Source organism: Talpa europaea, assembly GCF_964194135.1.
Source record: "Talpa europaea genome assembly, chromosome: 7".
In the NCBI taxonomy this organism is placed as follows: domain Eukaryota; kingdom Metazoa; phylum Chordata; class Mammalia; order Eulipotyphla; family Talpidae; genus Talpa; species Talpa europaea.
The window spans coordinates 34893824-34912429 of NC_140074.1; the positions used below are offsets into that span (position 1 = coordinate 34893824).

General features: G+C 39.3%; 1 protein-coding gene across 1 annotated transcript in view; it reads left to right on the plus strand.

The window, feature by feature from the left end:
• LOC311172851 (histone-arginine methyltransferase CARM1-like) overlaps positions 1-18606 on the plus strand; it is a gene marked incomplete at its 3' end in the record, with an annotated part of 104552 nt that overhangs the window by 15890 nt on the left and 70056 nt on the right. The window contains exon 2 of the mRNA XM_084236384.1: positions 10647-10757. Coding sequence (XP_084092510.1) covers positions 10647-10757 — 111 coding nt within the window. The remainder of the gene's footprint in view (positions 1-10646; positions 10758-18606) is intronic.

Sequence of the window (18606 nt, forward strand, 5' to 3'; positions counted from 1 at the left end):
ATTGACACCTGAGAGAATGGTTGCTGTAGGAGATGAGTACCCAAAAAGGGCTATGGCTTTTAGAAGGGGGAACACAACAAGACAAGGGAGACCAAGGAAGAAGGAAACCAGAAGAATAAATGATCTAACCTCACTATCCTCACTCCCACTGACTCACACTTGTCTTTCGATTTATCCTAACTTGAGTCCAATGGCAAAGAACTCTGTTAATGTAGTCCATGAAGTTTAGTCTCCTACAAAGAACATGATAGAGAAGAATGAAAAATAGATTTGGAGAAATAAATAGGAAATATGTAGCACAATGGACATTGAATAGTTTTTTGGTTTTTTTTAAGATTTATTTATTTATTATACAAGCACTGGGTACAGTCAGAAGCACGGGAGGGTGAGAGCCAGAGTGGGGAGCAGAGCAGGCAGAAGGACTGAAGTACACTGCTGAGGGTAGCAGCGGGTGGCAAGAGAGGTCTGTGCGCCATGTGGGACCCTCCTCTGGAGGCCGGGGAGCAGCCGGGGATTGAACTGGCGTTGCAGAGGCTGCGGGCAGCTTTGCAACCCAGGGCTCAACCACTGCACCACCGGGGAGGCCCTGAATAGGTTTTTTGAGAAAAGATCATAGCTTGATACCATAGAGTATGCAATGGGGAGTCACTTCAAGCAAAGGAAGAAGTGTGTACTAAAGCCCTGTTGTGGAAAGGATATGGAACCTTCGAAGATGGCCTGTATTGGGACATAAGGCTTAATCAGATAGTCAGAAGACAAGGGACAGGCTCAGATCATCATAAAGGAGGAACGGTGGAGATCATGAAGAAAGAGTATAAAGGATCAGGCTTGTGAGGTGACTTGGAGACCAACAAATAAGAAATGATCTAGGAAGCAGAAGATAAAAAAGATTTAGTGAAGCAATCAGGATAAATATATAAAGTTTGACTATATCCAAGGCATCCTGAACTCATCTTCTTTGGGTGCTAGCTTTGTAATGCAAGAGCCCTCCCAGAGGCCAGATGATTGATAAAGTCATGAAATCTTTCTGGACATATTTCAAGGTGATGCTAACATTAGAAAACTGCCATATTGGGTCCTCACATTCAGTCATTTAGTCAATAAATATTTATTTTTCCCACTGTGCTGGGTAGTAAGAGATAACTGATGGAATTCTCATCTTTAGGGAGCTTACCAGCTAAGCAAGGAACATAAACATGTAAAGAAATATTTAAAATACTCTCTAGTGGAGGGCGGAGCAACATGGCAGCAAGGAGACGTGCGAGTAAGATCTCCCATTAAAAAAAGTTAATAGGGAGGAAAAGCGGCAGGTCCCAGTGAGAACTGGGACACGGAAGATAAACGGACGACTCCAGCAAACTGCCCAAAGAAGAAAGTTGCCATAAAAGAGGACGAGAAGGGAGGGAAGCGCAGAACCCTGCTCCCCTCCCCCGCCCACAGAGGCGGCACTCTCCAACTGGCAGAGAGGAGGAAAACAACAAACCAAAACGGCCAACAAGAACAAAGGACGCAGCAAGTGGGACTGTGAGTGGAAAGGAACTATTTCAGCCACCACAGCCCGTGAACGGGAGCTGAGGCGAACCCTGCAGGATCCGCCGCGGAGGTGAGCTCCAGGCGCCATTAAAGAGAGCCCCGCCCCCCCAGGAGGAGACCAGCACCAGCACACAGCCCCGGCCGCGCCCGGTAAGCTTGCGCCGAAAGCTGCGCGGATCCGGACCGGATCGCAGCTGCCCAGGTCCCCTCGCCTGCGACCTAGGCTTGCGGGGAGACAGCGGAGGCCCTCCCTGAGTGAGCAGGAACAAGGCGCCCAGGCTGGGGAGCGGGATTCAAAAGGCGCCATTTCCACGCCACTGATCTGGGCTACAGCCCGCGTCCTGGAACTGAGGGCTTTGGAACTGAGACCCGGGGCACGAAATTAGGGGCGTGGGTTCCCCACGACGGTGGGGCACAAGGCAGACACAGCACCCCAAAGCCGTTGAGGTGTACCCTACCATCCCCGCTCTGCTCCCTGTCCCACGGGGTGGAAAATCAGCTCCCCAAGGGCTCTAGGAGAGATCTCTGGCGCCACCTAGCGACTTGAAGCCAGCAGAGGCTCCTGAAGGAGCTAGTGGCCAGCTGGGGAGTTAGCCCACACCGGGCCCCTTCCGAACAAGTAGTCTGAGCCCACAGGGAGAGCGAGCACCCACAGCCGGGGCAGACCAGGCGCGCAGAAGAGTGTGCCTGAGACCAGACGCGCAGGGAGTGTGTCCCACATCACCATTTTAGAACAGGGACATTTCTTCAGTAAAGACTACCTGCAGAAGGCTTCCTCAGGAGCCAGAGGTGAGCGGGGGAAGTTCGCCCACGCCAGACCCCCTCTGGCCTGCAGTCCAAGCCCAGAGGGGAGCAGGAACCCACCGCCGGGGCAGACCAGGCGCACAGGGGAGTGTGTCCCCACATGGGCATTTTAGAAAGGGACCTTTCTCCAGTAAAGACTGCTTGAAACTGACAGATGACTCCTGGAGGAACCAGAGGGGAACAGAGAAGCCCACCCAAGATGCCGGCCAGTCCCAACAACACAGTGTCCCAATGCATACGGCAAATTAGAAAACAGACAGTAGGGAGGAGAAGAACCACACGCAACCTAGCAACTCTCCAGAGAAAAAGTACACCACAAAAAGAAAGCCAGCCCCCAGATTGCAACGACAATAACTTGGAAGAATTTCTGAGCCTTCCAGAAAGAGAATTTAAAATTGCCGTGATTAAAAAACTGACAGAAGTCATAAAGGAAAACAATGATAAGGGAAAAATAATCAACGATCAGAAGAATGCAATTGAGTCCCTAAAGAGGGAAAACAATGGTCAGAAGAAAGAAATTGAGTCCCTAAAGAGGGAAGTAAAAGAAATGCAGGAGATCAAAGAATTAATGGAAGAACTAAAGAATTCTGGGAAAAGCAATGAAAGCAGAATAGATGAAATGGAAGAACAAATAAGTAATCTTGAAGACACAGAAATAAAAAGAACCAAAACAGAAAAGGAAAGAGAAGTACGAAGGAAAAAGAACGAAGAAAGACTTCGGGAACTATCTGACTCCATGAGGAAAGGAAATATAAGAGTTATAGGAATACCAGAAGGAGAGGAGAGAGAGATGTAGGAACAGAGAAAATATTCAAAGAGATAATTGAAGAGAACTTCCCAAATGTGAAGAAGGAGCTGAAAATTGATATACAAGAAGCAAGAAGAACACCAAACTTCCACGACGAAAGGAAAAATACAGCAAGACACATAATAGTAAAGCTCCCAAGAATCCAGGACAAGGAAAAAATAATGAAGCTGGCAAGAGGGAAGAAACAGATAACATTCAAAGGAAAGCCAATCAGGCTGACATCAGACTTCTCCGAAGAAACACTACGGGCAAGGAGAGAGTGAGGGACATCGTCAACAGACTCCAAGAACACAGATGCCAACCAAGAATACTCTATCCCGCAAAGCTCTCCTTCCTCTTTGAAGAAAGAATATGGACCTTCCCAGACAAACAGAAACTCCGGAATTTCATTGCAACTAAACCCCCACTCCAAAAAATACTACAAGGAGTCCTAAAGCCAGAACCTCAGAGGGACGAATAACAATGAAAGAAGGCCAAAAAAAAAGTTATTAAAAGAATAAATAAATAAAAAAAATCAAAGGAAAGACAAACACAATGGCAAATACAGATGTTAACATATCAATATTAACTCTAAATATAAATGGACTAAACTCTTCAATAAAAAGACACAGAGTTGCAGCCTGGATTAAGAAACAAAACCCAACCTTTTGCTGTCTCCAGGAAACACATTTAGCTACAAAAGATAAAAATAGGCTCAAAGTTAAAGGATGGAAAACAATCCTACAAGCAAATGGACCAAAAAAGAAAGCAGGAACAGCTATACTTATATCAGATAAAACAGATTTCAAACTCAAAAAGGTAAAAAGAGACCCCAACTGTCACTACATTATGATCAAGGGGACAATGCTTCAAGAAGAAATAACACTCATAAACATATATTCACCAAATGAAGGAGCACCAAAATATATCAGACAACTGTTGTCCTCTCTGAAAACAGACATCAGAGAAAACACATACGTAGTGGGAGACTTCAACACACCACTATCAACAATGGATAGATCAACAAGACAAAAAATAAGTAAAGAAACCAAAGCTCTAAATAAGGACCTAGAGCAATTGGGCTTAACAGACATCTATAGAACACTAAACCCCAAAAAAACGGAGTACACATTCTTCTCAAGCGCACACGGATCATTCTCCAGGATCGATCACATACTGGGGCACAAGACAAACATCAACAGATACACCAAGATTGAAATCATATCAACCATCTTTTCTGACCATGAAGGCATCAAACTAGAAATAAACCATAAAAAGAAGGCAAGGAACTTTCATACCTCATGGAGATTAAAAACCACACTACTGGAAGACCATTGGACTAATGAGGAGATCAAAGAAGAAATTAAAAAATTTTTTGAATTGAACGACAAGGAGGACACCAATATCCTAAATGTATGGGATGCAGCAAAAGCAGTAATAAGAGGAAAATATATAGCAATAGAAGCTCACATCAAGAAACAAGAAAGAACGCAAAGAAACAACCTAATCTCAAAGCTCAAAGATCTAGAAAAAGAACAACAAAAAAACCCCAAAACCAGTAGAAGAAAAGAAATAATAAAAACCAAAGCAGAAATAAATGAAATTGAAACTAAAAAAACAATCCAAAAGATCAATGAAACCAAGAGCTGGTTCTTTGAAAAAATCAATAAAATAGACAAACCCCTAGCCAGGCTCACAAAGGAAAAAAGGGAGAAAGCACAAATAAACAGGATCATCAATGAAAGAGGAGAAATCACAACGGACACAGCAGAAATCAAAAGAATAATCAGTAACTACTATGAACAGTTATATGGAAACAAGTTTAACAATCTAGAGGAGATGGACAAATTCCTACAACTCTACAATCACCCAAAGCTAGATAAAGTATCATTCTCAATGGTGAAAAGCTGAAAGCAATTCCATTAAGATCTGGAACAAGACAAGGATGTCCACTCTCACCATTGCTTTTCAATATAATACTGGAAGTCCTAGCCAGGGCAATAAGACAAGAGAAAGACATCCAAGGAATCCAAATAGGAAAAGAAGAAGTCAAACTATCACTATTTGCAGACGATATGATATTATACATAGAGAACCCCAAAAACTCCACAGAAAAGCTAATTCAACTCATCAATCAGTTCAGTAAAGTGGCAGGATACAAAATCAACACGCAAAAGTCAGTAGCCTTCCTATACACAAACAATAAATCTGAAGAAGAAGAAATCAAAAAGACCATCCCTTTTGTTATTGAAACAAAAAAAATCAAATATTTGGGAATAAATCTAACAAAAGAGGTAAAGGACCTATACAAAGAAAACTATAAAACACTGTTAAAAGAAATAGAAGAAGACATAAAGAAATGGAGAGACATCCCCTGCTCATGGATTGGAAGAATAAACATTATTAAAATGGCCATCCTTCCAAAAGCAATATACAGATTCAATGCTATTCCAATCAAAATTTCAATGTCATTCTTCAAAGAAATAGAACAATTATTGATGAAATTCATATGGAATCACAAAAAACCCCGAATAGCCAAAGCTCTCCTGAAAAAAAAAGAAGGGAATGGAGGCATCACACTCCCAGACTTCAAACTATACTACAAAGCCATAATCATCAAAACTGCATGGTATTGGAACAAGAACAGACATACAGACCAATGGAATCGAATAGAAAATCCAGAAATAAACCCACAGATTTATGGTCAACTAATCTTTGACAAAGGTGCAAAGAATATGCATTGGAGCAAAGAAAGTTTGTTCAATAAATGGTGCTGAAAACTGGGTCGCTACATGCAAAAGAATGAAGCTTGACCACCACCTCACACCATACACAAAAATCAACTCAAAATGGATTAAAGAACTAGACATAAGACCTGAAACCATAAAATATATAGAAGGAAATATAGGCGAAACACTACGTGATTTGCACATCAAAGACATCTTTACAGACACATCACCCAAAGCAGTGATAATGAAGGCAAAGATAAACAGCTGGGACTACATCAAATTAAAGAGCTTTTGCACAGCAAAAGAGACAATAACAAAAACAAAGAGAAACCCCACCAACTGGGAGAACATTTTTGCACCCAACACTAATGATAAAGGACTGATCACAAAAATCTGCAAAGAGCTGATGAGACTCAACAACAACAAAGAAAATAATCCAGTCAAAAAATGGGCAGAAGAGCTTAAAAGAAACTTCTCTGAAGAGGAAATGCAAATGGCCAACAGGCATATGAAAAAATGTTCAACATCACTTGTCATCAGGGAAATGCAAATCAAAACTACCATGAGATACCATCTTACACCATTGAGAATGGCACATATTAAAAAAACTAGCAACAACAAATGTTGGCGAGGGTGTGGAGAAAAAGGAACTCTTCTGCACTGTTGGTGGGAGTGCAAACTGGTCCAACCACTGTGGAGAGCTGTGTGGAGATTTCTGGACCTACTAAACATAGAGCTTCCATATGATCCAGCAATTCCACTCCTAGGTATTTACCCAAAGGACACAGAAACATCAATTCCAAAGAACACCTGCACCCCTATGTTTATAGCAGCATTGTTTACAATAGCTAAGCTTTGGAACAACCCAAATGCCCAAAAATAGATGACTGGATCAAGAAGATGTGGTACATATATACCATGGAATATTACTCAGCATTCAAAAAAGATAAACACATGCAATTTGCAGCAACATGGATGGCGCTGGAAGGGATCATGCTCAGCGAAATAAGCCAAAAAGAAAAAGAAAAATACCGGATGGTCTCACTCATAGCAGGAATCTAGAAAACTTAAATAAGGGACCAGGAAAATGAATAACTATAAGAAAGTGAAAATCAAAATCAACAAAAAAGTATGAACCAGAGACACTTTTAGGGGGGCGGGGGCGGGAGGGGAGGGATTGGGGTCAGAATGGGGGGGCTGCAATTGTATGGGGAATATAACAATAAAATTTATTAAAAAAATAAATAAAATAAAATACTGTCTAATAAGTGCTATGAGAGAGTTAAGTACCATACCTCAGGAAGCCCAGCCTACACTGACTGGGGAAGTCAGAAGAAGCACCCCTGAAATGTGACCTCCATGCTGGGTCTTAAAGGATGAGTTTCTCAGATATAAAATTAGAGAAGGGATTTCACCCAAAGAAAATAAATTGGTCAATGTATGCAAACTACTTAAACTATTGCTCCCCATATTTCTTTGATCTAACAAAATAAAATCTGTTCCTTGGTCATGCCATGCCCAGTATGTTCCGAATATCTGGTCATTCAGGCTCTTTTTATCTTCAATATATGGTTCCAAATACCACTGCGTAAGGAGCAGAAAATGTGGGAAAGATAATCTAGACCCTTAACCATGTTGGCCTGATAGTAACACTCAAATTCCACCGGGCAGAACTAGTCACATGGTCACAAGTAGCACGGGGGTGGGGTAGGGAAATGCAGTGCTGGCTGGGCAGCTTCTCCTCAACAGCACTACTCTGAGATAGCATTAATCTTGGGAGGTTAGTTTCTTCCACCAAAGGAGATTGCATTTGAGTGAGCCCCTAAGGAAAGGGACCCAGTTGCCAAGCCTTGGGTTTGTGGGGAGAAAGGGAGAGAATACAGAAAACGACCCAGTCACTGTTGGATAGTTCAGGACTAAGGATAACACAGCAAAGAAAGTGGGCTCTTCTCCAGCTGTGTGGACTCTTTGGAGGTGTTTGCTGGGGTGTATTATATGGTCATGTTTGCATCTCTTATAATCCTTTATTCTTGTTTTTGCTGCAAGAAAGAGGCAATAATGGTATGGAGAGCTGATCACTTGATATTCATTCCAGCTCTGTCTCTGACCAGTTACGTTAGCTTGGTCTGGAAATTTGGTTTCTCTGAGCCTCAGTTTCCCAAATAATAAATGGGAACAGTACTGTGTTATCTCCACCCCAGAGAGGCACAAGGGTCAAATAGACAGTGTCAGGAGCATCCTTTGGAAACTGCAAATTACATTATAGATACAAGGGGATTTTATTCTCTTTTTGCCTCTGCCTGAGGGGAGATACTTTCCCAGGGACATGAAAGTATAACTTAATGTCTGCCAAAGTCTTCAGATGCCCAGTTTTTGTGATTGTTAACAGTGGTAGGATAAAAAATGGGCTCAATAGAATCTCCTGTATGGAATAGGAAATACAATTAGAGGTAGCCCCAAGGCTTTGTAAGGTGCCATGTAAGAAAGTGTAACAGAATTATATGTGCTAATGTTCTTTCTTCTCCTGCAGTCTTAGAAACGGCAGCTGGAAAGGTCTGACGTAGTATATTTTCATTAGAACCTAAGTATTTGCCCTGACCGTTGGTTTTTCACCAGAAGATTTATTCTCAGCCCTCCACAGCTTTGTTTGCAACATTGCATGGCTTATGTAGACAAGGCAAAACATCCCTCTCCTTTCTCACCCTTTCTTACCAGCCTCACAACTCAAAATTCACTTGTTAACTTATTTAATATACAGACACTCAGGAGGCAGATGGGATTATCTATCTAATACTAGCAAAAACATCAAATGATTTCTTTTCAGGCGTGGGCTCTGTTTTGAAATGGCCAAACAGAAGAAGTTATTTGGGCTTGAAATTCAGTATTGAAATAAGGTTTTGGAAAATTACCTGAGTTTGTAATTTTTCACTTTTCTAGATAATGGTGTGGGTCTATCAAAGTATCCTCCCCCCAATAGACTAATTTAGCACAAGCTGGATGATGTCATTTTTCCTCCCTTCTTGGTCCCTTTCTCCTTTCTCCTCTGTCTCTCTTTTAGTGGTAAAGCATTTCTTTGGTTTTTGGTCTTCAGGATCAAGAACTGAAAATGCTGTTCTATGATGTGCCTCATAAAACCCTAAAAAAATAGACAGAGAGCTCCATCCATCCCTCTCTAGGGTATCTGTCAGCAGAGTAAGGAGGTGCAATTTCCATCCTCCTGATTTTGCATCCATACTGTGAACTAAACGTGGAATCTAAGGTATTATATTTTTAATTAAAGAAGCCTTGGAAAGTTCTTCTGAATGTGGCACATCTTTCTTAGGAACAACAGATTGTACTCTCCAACTTAATGTCCTCCACTCCTTAACATCAGTCATGGGCATTTTGTAATGGACCAGGGCCATGTGAACATGATGTATTTTATGGGGAGGATGAGGAGAAGTGAATATTGGTATTTCTAAAAGTATAGGCAGCCTGACAACCAGTTCCGGAGACTAGGTGACATTTTAAATTGGTAATGCTCCTAATTACCCAAACCCTAGGAAGCCATATGGAATACAGCCACAGCTTAGAATTAATATAAGTGAGCACTGTGAACCCATTACTAACAGCATGTTCTCTTAGAATAATGGCACAGTATCTGTGTCAGCACAGTATGATATTGCAGTTAGAACACACACACAACCTCTTGATATTTCCTATTTTGGGGGAAAATTTTCCTGCTATCAAAGTGAAAAAAAAAAAACTTTTCTAAATTTTCCTACAGAAAGTAAGATTTTATTTCCTTGTCAAACATTGCTTATTGGGATTGCTGTGTTAAAATGTCAGATTTATCAAGATTGAATTTAGTAAGCAATGTATGATTTTATGGAACATAAGCCTGAAAGACAGAAATGTCAACTCTTAGCTCGCCTACTTATCTCTAGATAAACTTGGGCTGATTGTTCAAAGTCTGATTTTCAGTTTTCTCTTCTATAAAGTGGGCATAGAAATACTATTATTTATATATTTACTGTGATGATTTAGAGCCAAGGAAAATACTTGCTGAAAGCTAGGGTGCTAAGAATGAAAGTCACTAGTGAGCTAGAAACCAATAACCTGACATTTCAAAAAGCAGACTGAGATTCGCAGTGGTGGAGTTAGAGATCCCAATACATACCATCCATCCCTTGCCTCTGAGAGCACACAGGTCTGAGTATTGGCTCCTTTTTGCCAAGTAAATGGTAGTTTTCTTTATTTAAGTGTCAGGTCTACATACAGATAGTAGATGAAAAGTTACAGTAAGCTCTTCCCATCTACGACCTTAATGCCTTCCTACACTTCAGATAAGCCTCCCCAGCTTTGTGGATGGGTGAAAAAGCACACGCCTCCTATTTGTGATTTCAAGACTTTATCACCAGTTCTTTTGGAATATATACATATATCTCATTTAAGAAATTATTTCAGACTTTTATATTATTCTTGCTGACAGATTTGATGGCACAAGATCATTCATGGCATGCTACTTGCCCCTAAATGTCCTAAAAGTAATCCATTTTACAAATAAACTATAATAATAGTAGCCATAATTTAAAAAAAAAAGAAACCAATTATTTGTAATATGGACTGACAAGTCCCCTTTATCATATGAGAAGAAAGGACTCTCACAGAGACGTATAACTTGGCCAAGGTAAGACCACTTGTAAATACTAAAGGTACGTACTTAAGTGAGTCTGACCTCAATGCCCAGAGTTGGCACTATACCAATGTCAACCACCTGTTCTTGTTTTCACCCCTTTTTTGTCTTCTTCTAGGTTGTTCTAGATGTTGGTTGTGGATCAGGAATACTGTCATTCTTCGCCGCGCAGGCTGGCGCTAGGAGAGTGTATGCAGTGGAAGCCAGTTCAGTGGCACAATATGCCGAGGTAGGTGGTTATATTTTTTACAGCAGCTACTAACAAGGCCTTCAGTAAATTTCAGAGAACTGGGTAATGGACTTTTCTGGACTGATCTTTTAAAAGAACTTTTTTACTAGTCTGATTGTTTTGTTTCTGTTTGTATGTTATTCCTGAAAGAGCCTGACTTCACTGTCGTAGTTGATATGAAAACACTTATTTTTAAAAAATTCATGATACTGAAAATGTAGTATGGCTTTCTTCCCATTCCACTGGAATGCAGTTGGGGGAATGGAGATAAATGTTTCTTTTATCTTTTATGGTCTACCAAGTGAAGTCAGAGTGCCCTGGAGTTACGCTAATTTATTTTTAAATACTGACAATAGCAGCACAACATACTCAGGTTATTTTGTTTATTTTTGTTTAGGGTCTGTCATTACATGGTTGTAGTTAAAAGCACACAGACAGGTATCTGTGTTTCAGGTTCTGATTGGAGGACAGGGAGATGCTTTGTTTTAAATATAGCACTCTATTAACATTGTGAAATGTGTACAAATATTAGAGAGTAAGTCAAAGTCAAGAGTCAGATAATAATGGCTTTCAGGAATATTTGGATATAATAATAACCCAATCAAGCTGCAGAGATTGGATGTATGCGTGTTCGCTCGTGAACAGGGTAATGTACTTGTCATTCACACCTCGAGGAGGCATGAATGTTAATGAGGAACAGGATGACAAAGGAAGGTTTAGCTGCTGCTTCTGATGAACATTGTAAAACTTTCTTCTGACACTGGACAACTAGTAGTTCTTCAATATTGTAGGTTTTTGGACTGAGTGAGCAAAAACGAACCAGAGATATGTAGACCAGTAGGGCATGTTTGTAGGGAAAGACTATCAGGGAGGTCTAATGGCTGGCATGTTGCTGTACTCTCTGTCTAACCAAGTCTTGGGCAAAATATTTTGGGACAATTGCTTTCTCACCAATCATAAAATCATTTTTATTAAATATTGGGTCACTTATAGGAGGAATATAGGGGATCAAAGAAAAATAATAATAACAGCAACAAAAACCACAACACAACAAAACAAAAATAAACAGACAACTATAAATCAGAGACATTCTGCAGGGGAGGGGGTGGGAAAGGGATCAAAATTAGGGCGGGAAGAGCTCAAGGGACTATGGAGAGGGTGCACAGGTGAATTGGTGGTGGAAATGCTATGGGGACTACATTTGAGAAAAGAAAGCAAACATTGTAAGAAAAAATAGATAAATGGATTTAAAAAATAATAAATACCATTCCCCCCAAAAAAATTGGGTACACACAAAAACATATTTTTAAAATTTATATAATGCCAAAAATAACAGTACAGTGAACCTGTGCCCACTGCCTCTTCTAACAAATAGGCCATTAGCATATTCTTTAAAGGTCCATGTGTCTTGTCCCCTTGATCACATCTCTTTCCAAATGATCCTAAACCAAGGCTATCACTATCTTTGAATTTTTGTTTATCATTCTGTTATTGCTCTTTATAGTTTTATGACATGCTTCTCTCCTTGAAAATAAATCATCTATGAAATATTTCCATAAATGGTATCATAATGTATGTATTCTTCTATCATAAGCTTTGTTCACTCAGCATTATGTTCCATTTTGTTGATACACATACAGCTGTTGTTTCTCTTCAATGCTGGATATTGCTCCATGAACTGAAGTTCCTCAAGTTGTTAGTTTGCTGTGCTGTTGACAAACTTCGGATGGCTTCCATTCTGAAAGTATTGTTAGAAATATCCTTATACACAGTTCTCACCAAGTCTTTGCGAGAGTTTCTCAGAATGTATCTGACAGAATTGTTGGGTCAAAGAGCATGCATACCTTCAACTTCATTCTACAGATATGCCAAATTGTTTTCCAAAGTGGTTGTACCAGTTTTCACTGCTGCCAGTGGTATACAGCTTTGTCTACTCTTGATATTGTCAGGCTTTGGGATTACTGCCAATCTGATGTTAATGGCAGTATATGTAGGGCTTTAATTTGTGTTTTCTGCTTATTAATGACCCGTTGAGCATCTTTTCAAAGTGTTTTGGCTATTTTGGTTTCTCTTCTCTAAAATACCTGTTTAAGATTTTTGAAATTTTTTCTTTTGAATTGTTTTTGTATTACTAATTTATTTATAGGAAATAATTTCTTTATTCTGGATAATACTAATCTGATTCAGTTATATGTATGGAAATCTTCTCCCAGTTCTTACCTCATATTTTCTGTTTCTTTATGGTCCTAGTGAACAATAATGATGGATTTCTCAATAAGAATAGAGAAGAGGAGGCTATAAACTAATATAGAGAGAACCCCATACATAAAAATGCCTCTGCTTCGATTTTAATAAATCTTAAAACGCATTCTTAAAGATCAGAAATTTTGTTTACAACTTTGTCTCATGTGCTGTTCATTCATTTAAATTCATTTATTTACTCTTCATTTAATCACATCCCACAGTTCTTTCTGTTGAGGAATATAGGTGTAATGATTAGTATCTGCTGCAGTATTCAAAGAGTGTCTGTTCTAATAAGGGAATGACCCTGTTATCTCTTGTGTTAGGCATATATATATATTTACACATATATATGTGTATATAGTGTGTGTGTGTGTGTATATATATATATAATATTTTCTTTTTCTTATTTAGTGTTATGAGTTTAATTTATTTTTCATGTTTTAGGTAGTCTGAGACACATTACATAGCTATTTTTAAAACCTTAAAAATCTAATGACCTTGGTCATACTATTAAGGGAATAAAGAGAGAAATTGACTAAACAGATTCTTGTACTCCATAGTCATAGTTCTGTTTCCAACCCCAGCATAAACTCTCAACAATCACCAGACACCATGGGAGGAGTCATTCTGGAACTGTCTCACTGATTGGTTTCTCCAAGAGAATTCTTATCCTGATTAAACACATCAGCAGGATCGTTGCCTCCTCTCAGAGTGGGCTGACCCTCACAGACACTTTTACCCAGTGTGGCTGCTGCATCATTATAAGGAGCTCAAACAAGAAGCCAAACCAGAAAAGAAAGGGGAAAGAACTTAAAATGTTAAGGCTTTGAAGCTTCTTAAAGTATTTTAAAACTTTTAAAACTATTGAACTCTTTTACTTTACTTCCAACAGCTCATATAATTTCAAACTTACAGTTAAGTTGTAAAAATAAAAGCTGTTCAAAGCTATCCAAATTTTCTTTGTCTAGATTCACCTATTATTCACATTTTACCCCATTTCCTTTATCGCTTACTCTTGTTCCTCTTTCACCACACACACACACACACACAAATATATACACACATATGTCTGCATAGATATATTTACATATATATGGAGCTAGAATTAGATATATATACATATACTTAGTTTTATGGGCCAGATATATACATCATAGCCCTTTATCCTTAAATTTTTCAGTGTATATTTCCCAGGAATGAAAACATTTCCTTTGCAACCAAAAAATAATTTAATTTAAATGTGAAAAAAGCAGTAATAACTTGTTCATTGAGTCCATGTTCTGATGAAAATGTGGTGGGGAGCCCCCGGCATGAATAGAGAGACTGTTACCATGGGTGTTGAGGTGAAAAGAACTCTTTTTTTAAACTGCCTCTTGCCTTGCATAGTTTTTCCAGGGAGATTTATTTTAAAGCACTAAAAACAAGTTCTCATGCATTCCAACGTGTCTCATTTTTATCTTTGGTTTTAATTTCAGTAGAGGATGTTTGTATCACCATAATCCTTTTCTTTTTTTTCTTTTTTTTTTTTTTTTTTTGCACAGCTGGGGCAAGTTGAGGGAAAGAGTGGCTTTCCAAATTCTGTCAAGACTGGGAGTCCTTGAAATCCTTGCTGGAAAGTCTCTTTTGCCCAGGAGGCCTTCCCTGCATGTGGTCCTAAGGACAGGCTGGTTAAAAATGCATTCAGGGACAAGAATGATTAGAATCTTCTCAAAGGATGAATTTAACTGCAGCTTCTGTCTCCTGATGAAAACCACAGCCCTGGCTCCTGCGTGGGTGTCATGAGATGCTCCCCATGGGCTAAGGACCTTTCACCCTTTGCAGGACAACTCCTCATCTCTGCTTCTTACTCTAACACTCATCTGTACAGTTTTTGGGTGGCAAAATGCGAGTGTGAACAGCACACAAAAGATTTTCACTCTAAGGATAGACTTTTATAGCAGCTCGGCACACAGTGTATGGTGCTCCTTTTGACCTTTTCATTATTTGGTAATTGAACCAGCAGACATTTAATTCTTTCCTCTGGAGTCTTCATTAAATTGCTTGGAAAAGATAAAATTGCAACAAGAAAGAAAAATGTACAAATTTAACTACCATTGCCTGTGTCTGGATTCTTCTTCTCATGCCAGCCTTCTGGGGTTTAAGTAAATGGAGTATTTTCAGATTGCTTTGAATTCAATTCAGTTGCATTCAGTGGCCCAGCCTGATTGTGAAGGAGCTGACCCTCTGATGACATGATAACTTGAATAACTCCTTGTCTGGAGGGCATGAACATTGAGTCATTTTTTGCAATGGCCTTGAACTTCGCATGTTCAGTGCTGTGTGGTTACCCTGGCCCCCAGATGACATTTCTGGGTCAGTAATAAGAGATTCTCCTTGTCTAAGGAATAGAGCAGAACTAAAGGTCTCTCATGGGTTCCCAACCTATGAGCCTGCCTGTCTCAAGCTGGCAGCTATCTCCTGCTCTCTTTTGCCCTTTCTTATATCTGAAATATAAAGCTGTAATCCCCAGATCCAACACACCAAATGGAAAAGAAGAAAAGAATTTATCAAATTTCCAGACATATAGTGTCATGTAGGAGGTATTCCTTGATTTAAATTTGTGTACAAATACATATCATGCATCTCCATCTAGATGATAAACTTCTTGAAGGCCCAGAGTGAGCAATCATAAATAGAGTTCTGTGTTGTAATCAACTTACAGCAAAACTCTCTGATATGTAGGTTTAACAATGCCCATGATCACTTAATAATTAGACTTCATGAGTACATGGTTCCTATATTATGCCTCATAAGAATGACTTTTAAGCAATCAGACCAAATGTTTCTGGGTCACAGGATGGTAGAAATATAGGCAGATAGAAACAGAATTATTGTGGTGCTATCTTTCTAGACCTGCTAAGTTCATAATCTAGGACTGATCTGTCCAGAATGGTAGCCAACATGTGACTGCTTATACTTAGCTATATTTCAAGAGCTCAGGAATCATAAGTGGCTAATAGCCATCATATTGGAGAATGTAGATATAGAATATGTCCATCGTTGCAAGAAGTTCTAATGGACAACACTCATGAGAGGTCACAGGTGGCCACACCTTCCTCTTCTGGCCTGTGATAGCCAGGCTGATGGCTATGTTCCTTGCCAGATAATGTGAGCCAGGGCCAAATAGTTAGATGAGGCAGCACTCCCTCGTTCTTTTTGCTGTGATCATTGTTTATCTTTCCCTTAGTTATGTGAAAGATCTGTCTTAGAACATGTTCCTTAAGAAACAGACTCTGGTGCAGAGACTTATATACAGGAAGTTTATACAGTGAGTTCTCAGGAGCCTATTCAGGGGGAGGTGAAGGAAGCAGGACAGGATTGGATAGAGGAAGGAGTTAAGCTGTGATAAAGTAGTAATAAAGGACTCAGCCAGCTCCATAGGGGTTCTTGAGTTGGGGCATCAGAGAAGTTGAACTACCTTGAGGCAAAGGCCTTTATGGTCCACACTTTTTAATATATAGATATTTGCATTTTTTTGTAAAATTGTTTCTCTAATTCTAACTCATTTTTAAGAATTATATATCATTCTCTTGTAATTTTTCATGATTTTTTGTGACATGTTTCTATCCCTAAAATCAAATCCTTTATGAACTTCCCATAAATGGCATAATAATGTATGTATTCTTCTATATGTTTCTTCTTTCACCCAAATTATATTTCTGGGGGCCATTTTTGGCAGGATGTGTGACACTGGGTAAGGTGACTCTCTTGGGATGAGGGAAGCTCATAGAATGAAACTCAACTGAGCCATCATCTGCCAGCCATGGGGGGAATGAGTGCCCTGGTCTAGAAGGAAGGAAATGCATGATACACCATAGAAAGTAGTACAAGATTTTTGGGGTCGGAATGGGGGGGTTGCAATTGTATGGGGAATATAAAAATAAAATTTATTATTTAAAAAAAAAGGAGGAAAAAAAACAAACAAACAAAAAAAAGAAAGTAGTACAAGATTTAAATTTAGGATCCTAACTTTGGGCTCCAGACTGGAAGCTGATGTAAAATAAAGATTAATAGTAAATTAAGGAGGAAAATAGAAGTGATAAAGCAAATGGGATCATACTAAAATCTTAGACCACAGGTTGATTTGTTATGTGTGCTCTAAATGTGAGCACAAACTTTCTAGAAGCCAAATATATCACCTGATCTGATGTGTTTTGTCCTATTCTAACTGCTGTGAAGACACAAGGCAACATAGGAAATTTGGTCTTTCCTTCAAGTCATGTAATCCAACTGGATTTCAAACAAGTGGAATTCTTGACACAAGACTATGACACCAAAAGCATCTGATGAAGTGCCACTACAGGAACAGTTCCCATGGGCTGGGCTGATTAGTGAAGTCTTTAGAGAAGAAATGCAATTTGAATTGAATCATAAAGATTGAGAAGAAATGAAATGCTCCTTTCTTCATTGTTTACCTCTTACTTCCAGCAATGAAATTTTTAAAAACCCTTAGGTTCTCATAGGATCCCCTGTCTTAAATGTGTTGATAACCTCTTCACAAATTCTTTGAAGGACAGTTGTTGGAAAGGGTGCTGGTAATTTTTAATTTTGAACATCAGAAAGTCATGCATTTTGAAGTTTTCTGATAGGAGTTTATCCTGGTTTCAACTCTTTGAGCTAGCATTTTCTCTAGCTTCTTTAGTATCTCCCAGTGCTAACTTCTACTTCCTTCTCACTCTCCCACAGACACCAAATGCCTGAGTCACAAAATTCCATCCAGCCCATCAACGCTTTTTATTTTTACACTGAAAATGAAGTTAAAAGGTGGCAGTAAGGAATCTGTTAAAAAAACAATAATAAGCATTTTGCACAGATGAAGGTTTAGAATTTAGGATGCATTTCCACATCTATAAACTCATAGATCTTTAGGAAGAGTCTGTGAAATGCTTGGAATAGATAATATCATTCCTACATTACAAATAAAGAAGAACCTTAGAGAAGTTCAGTCCTGAAGCTAGGACATGAGTCCCAATTCTTCTTGACTATCCAAGTGTAACTTCTGTTATTCATGGGTGTAAATAGTTCACCCATGAACCAGGAGAAAAAACCCTATTTCTCTTTTTAAGAAACATACTGTGAAGCTCTTAAACAGGCATTCAGATCTGTCATGTAAGAATCAGACATTCTCCCATTGGGCAAAATCAGTAATGCACTTTACAGATAAGCAGTTTGAGGTAGTCCATGTAGAATGCCACCCCATTAACTACAAAACTCCAACCAGGAAAGCAGACCCCTTCTTGATTCTGACTTATTGCCTCCTATTCTCATTCAACATTCAGTTCCGTGTAGGCTAGACCCTAAAAACTTTTGCCATAGTTAGAATTGAGGGTGCAAGTTCTGGAATCAGATAGTGTGAGGTTATATCCTTGCTCTATGGCCTAGTGGCTGTGTGACCTTGACAAGTGTGTTAGTTTCCTAAAGCTGTGATGACAAGTTAACATAAAGCCAGTGGCTTAAAACAATGCAAATGTGTTTCCTTACAGTTTGGGAGGATAGAAATACTATATGGGTCTTATGGGGCTAAAATCAAATTGTCACAAAACTGTCCTTTCTGGAGACTCTAGGG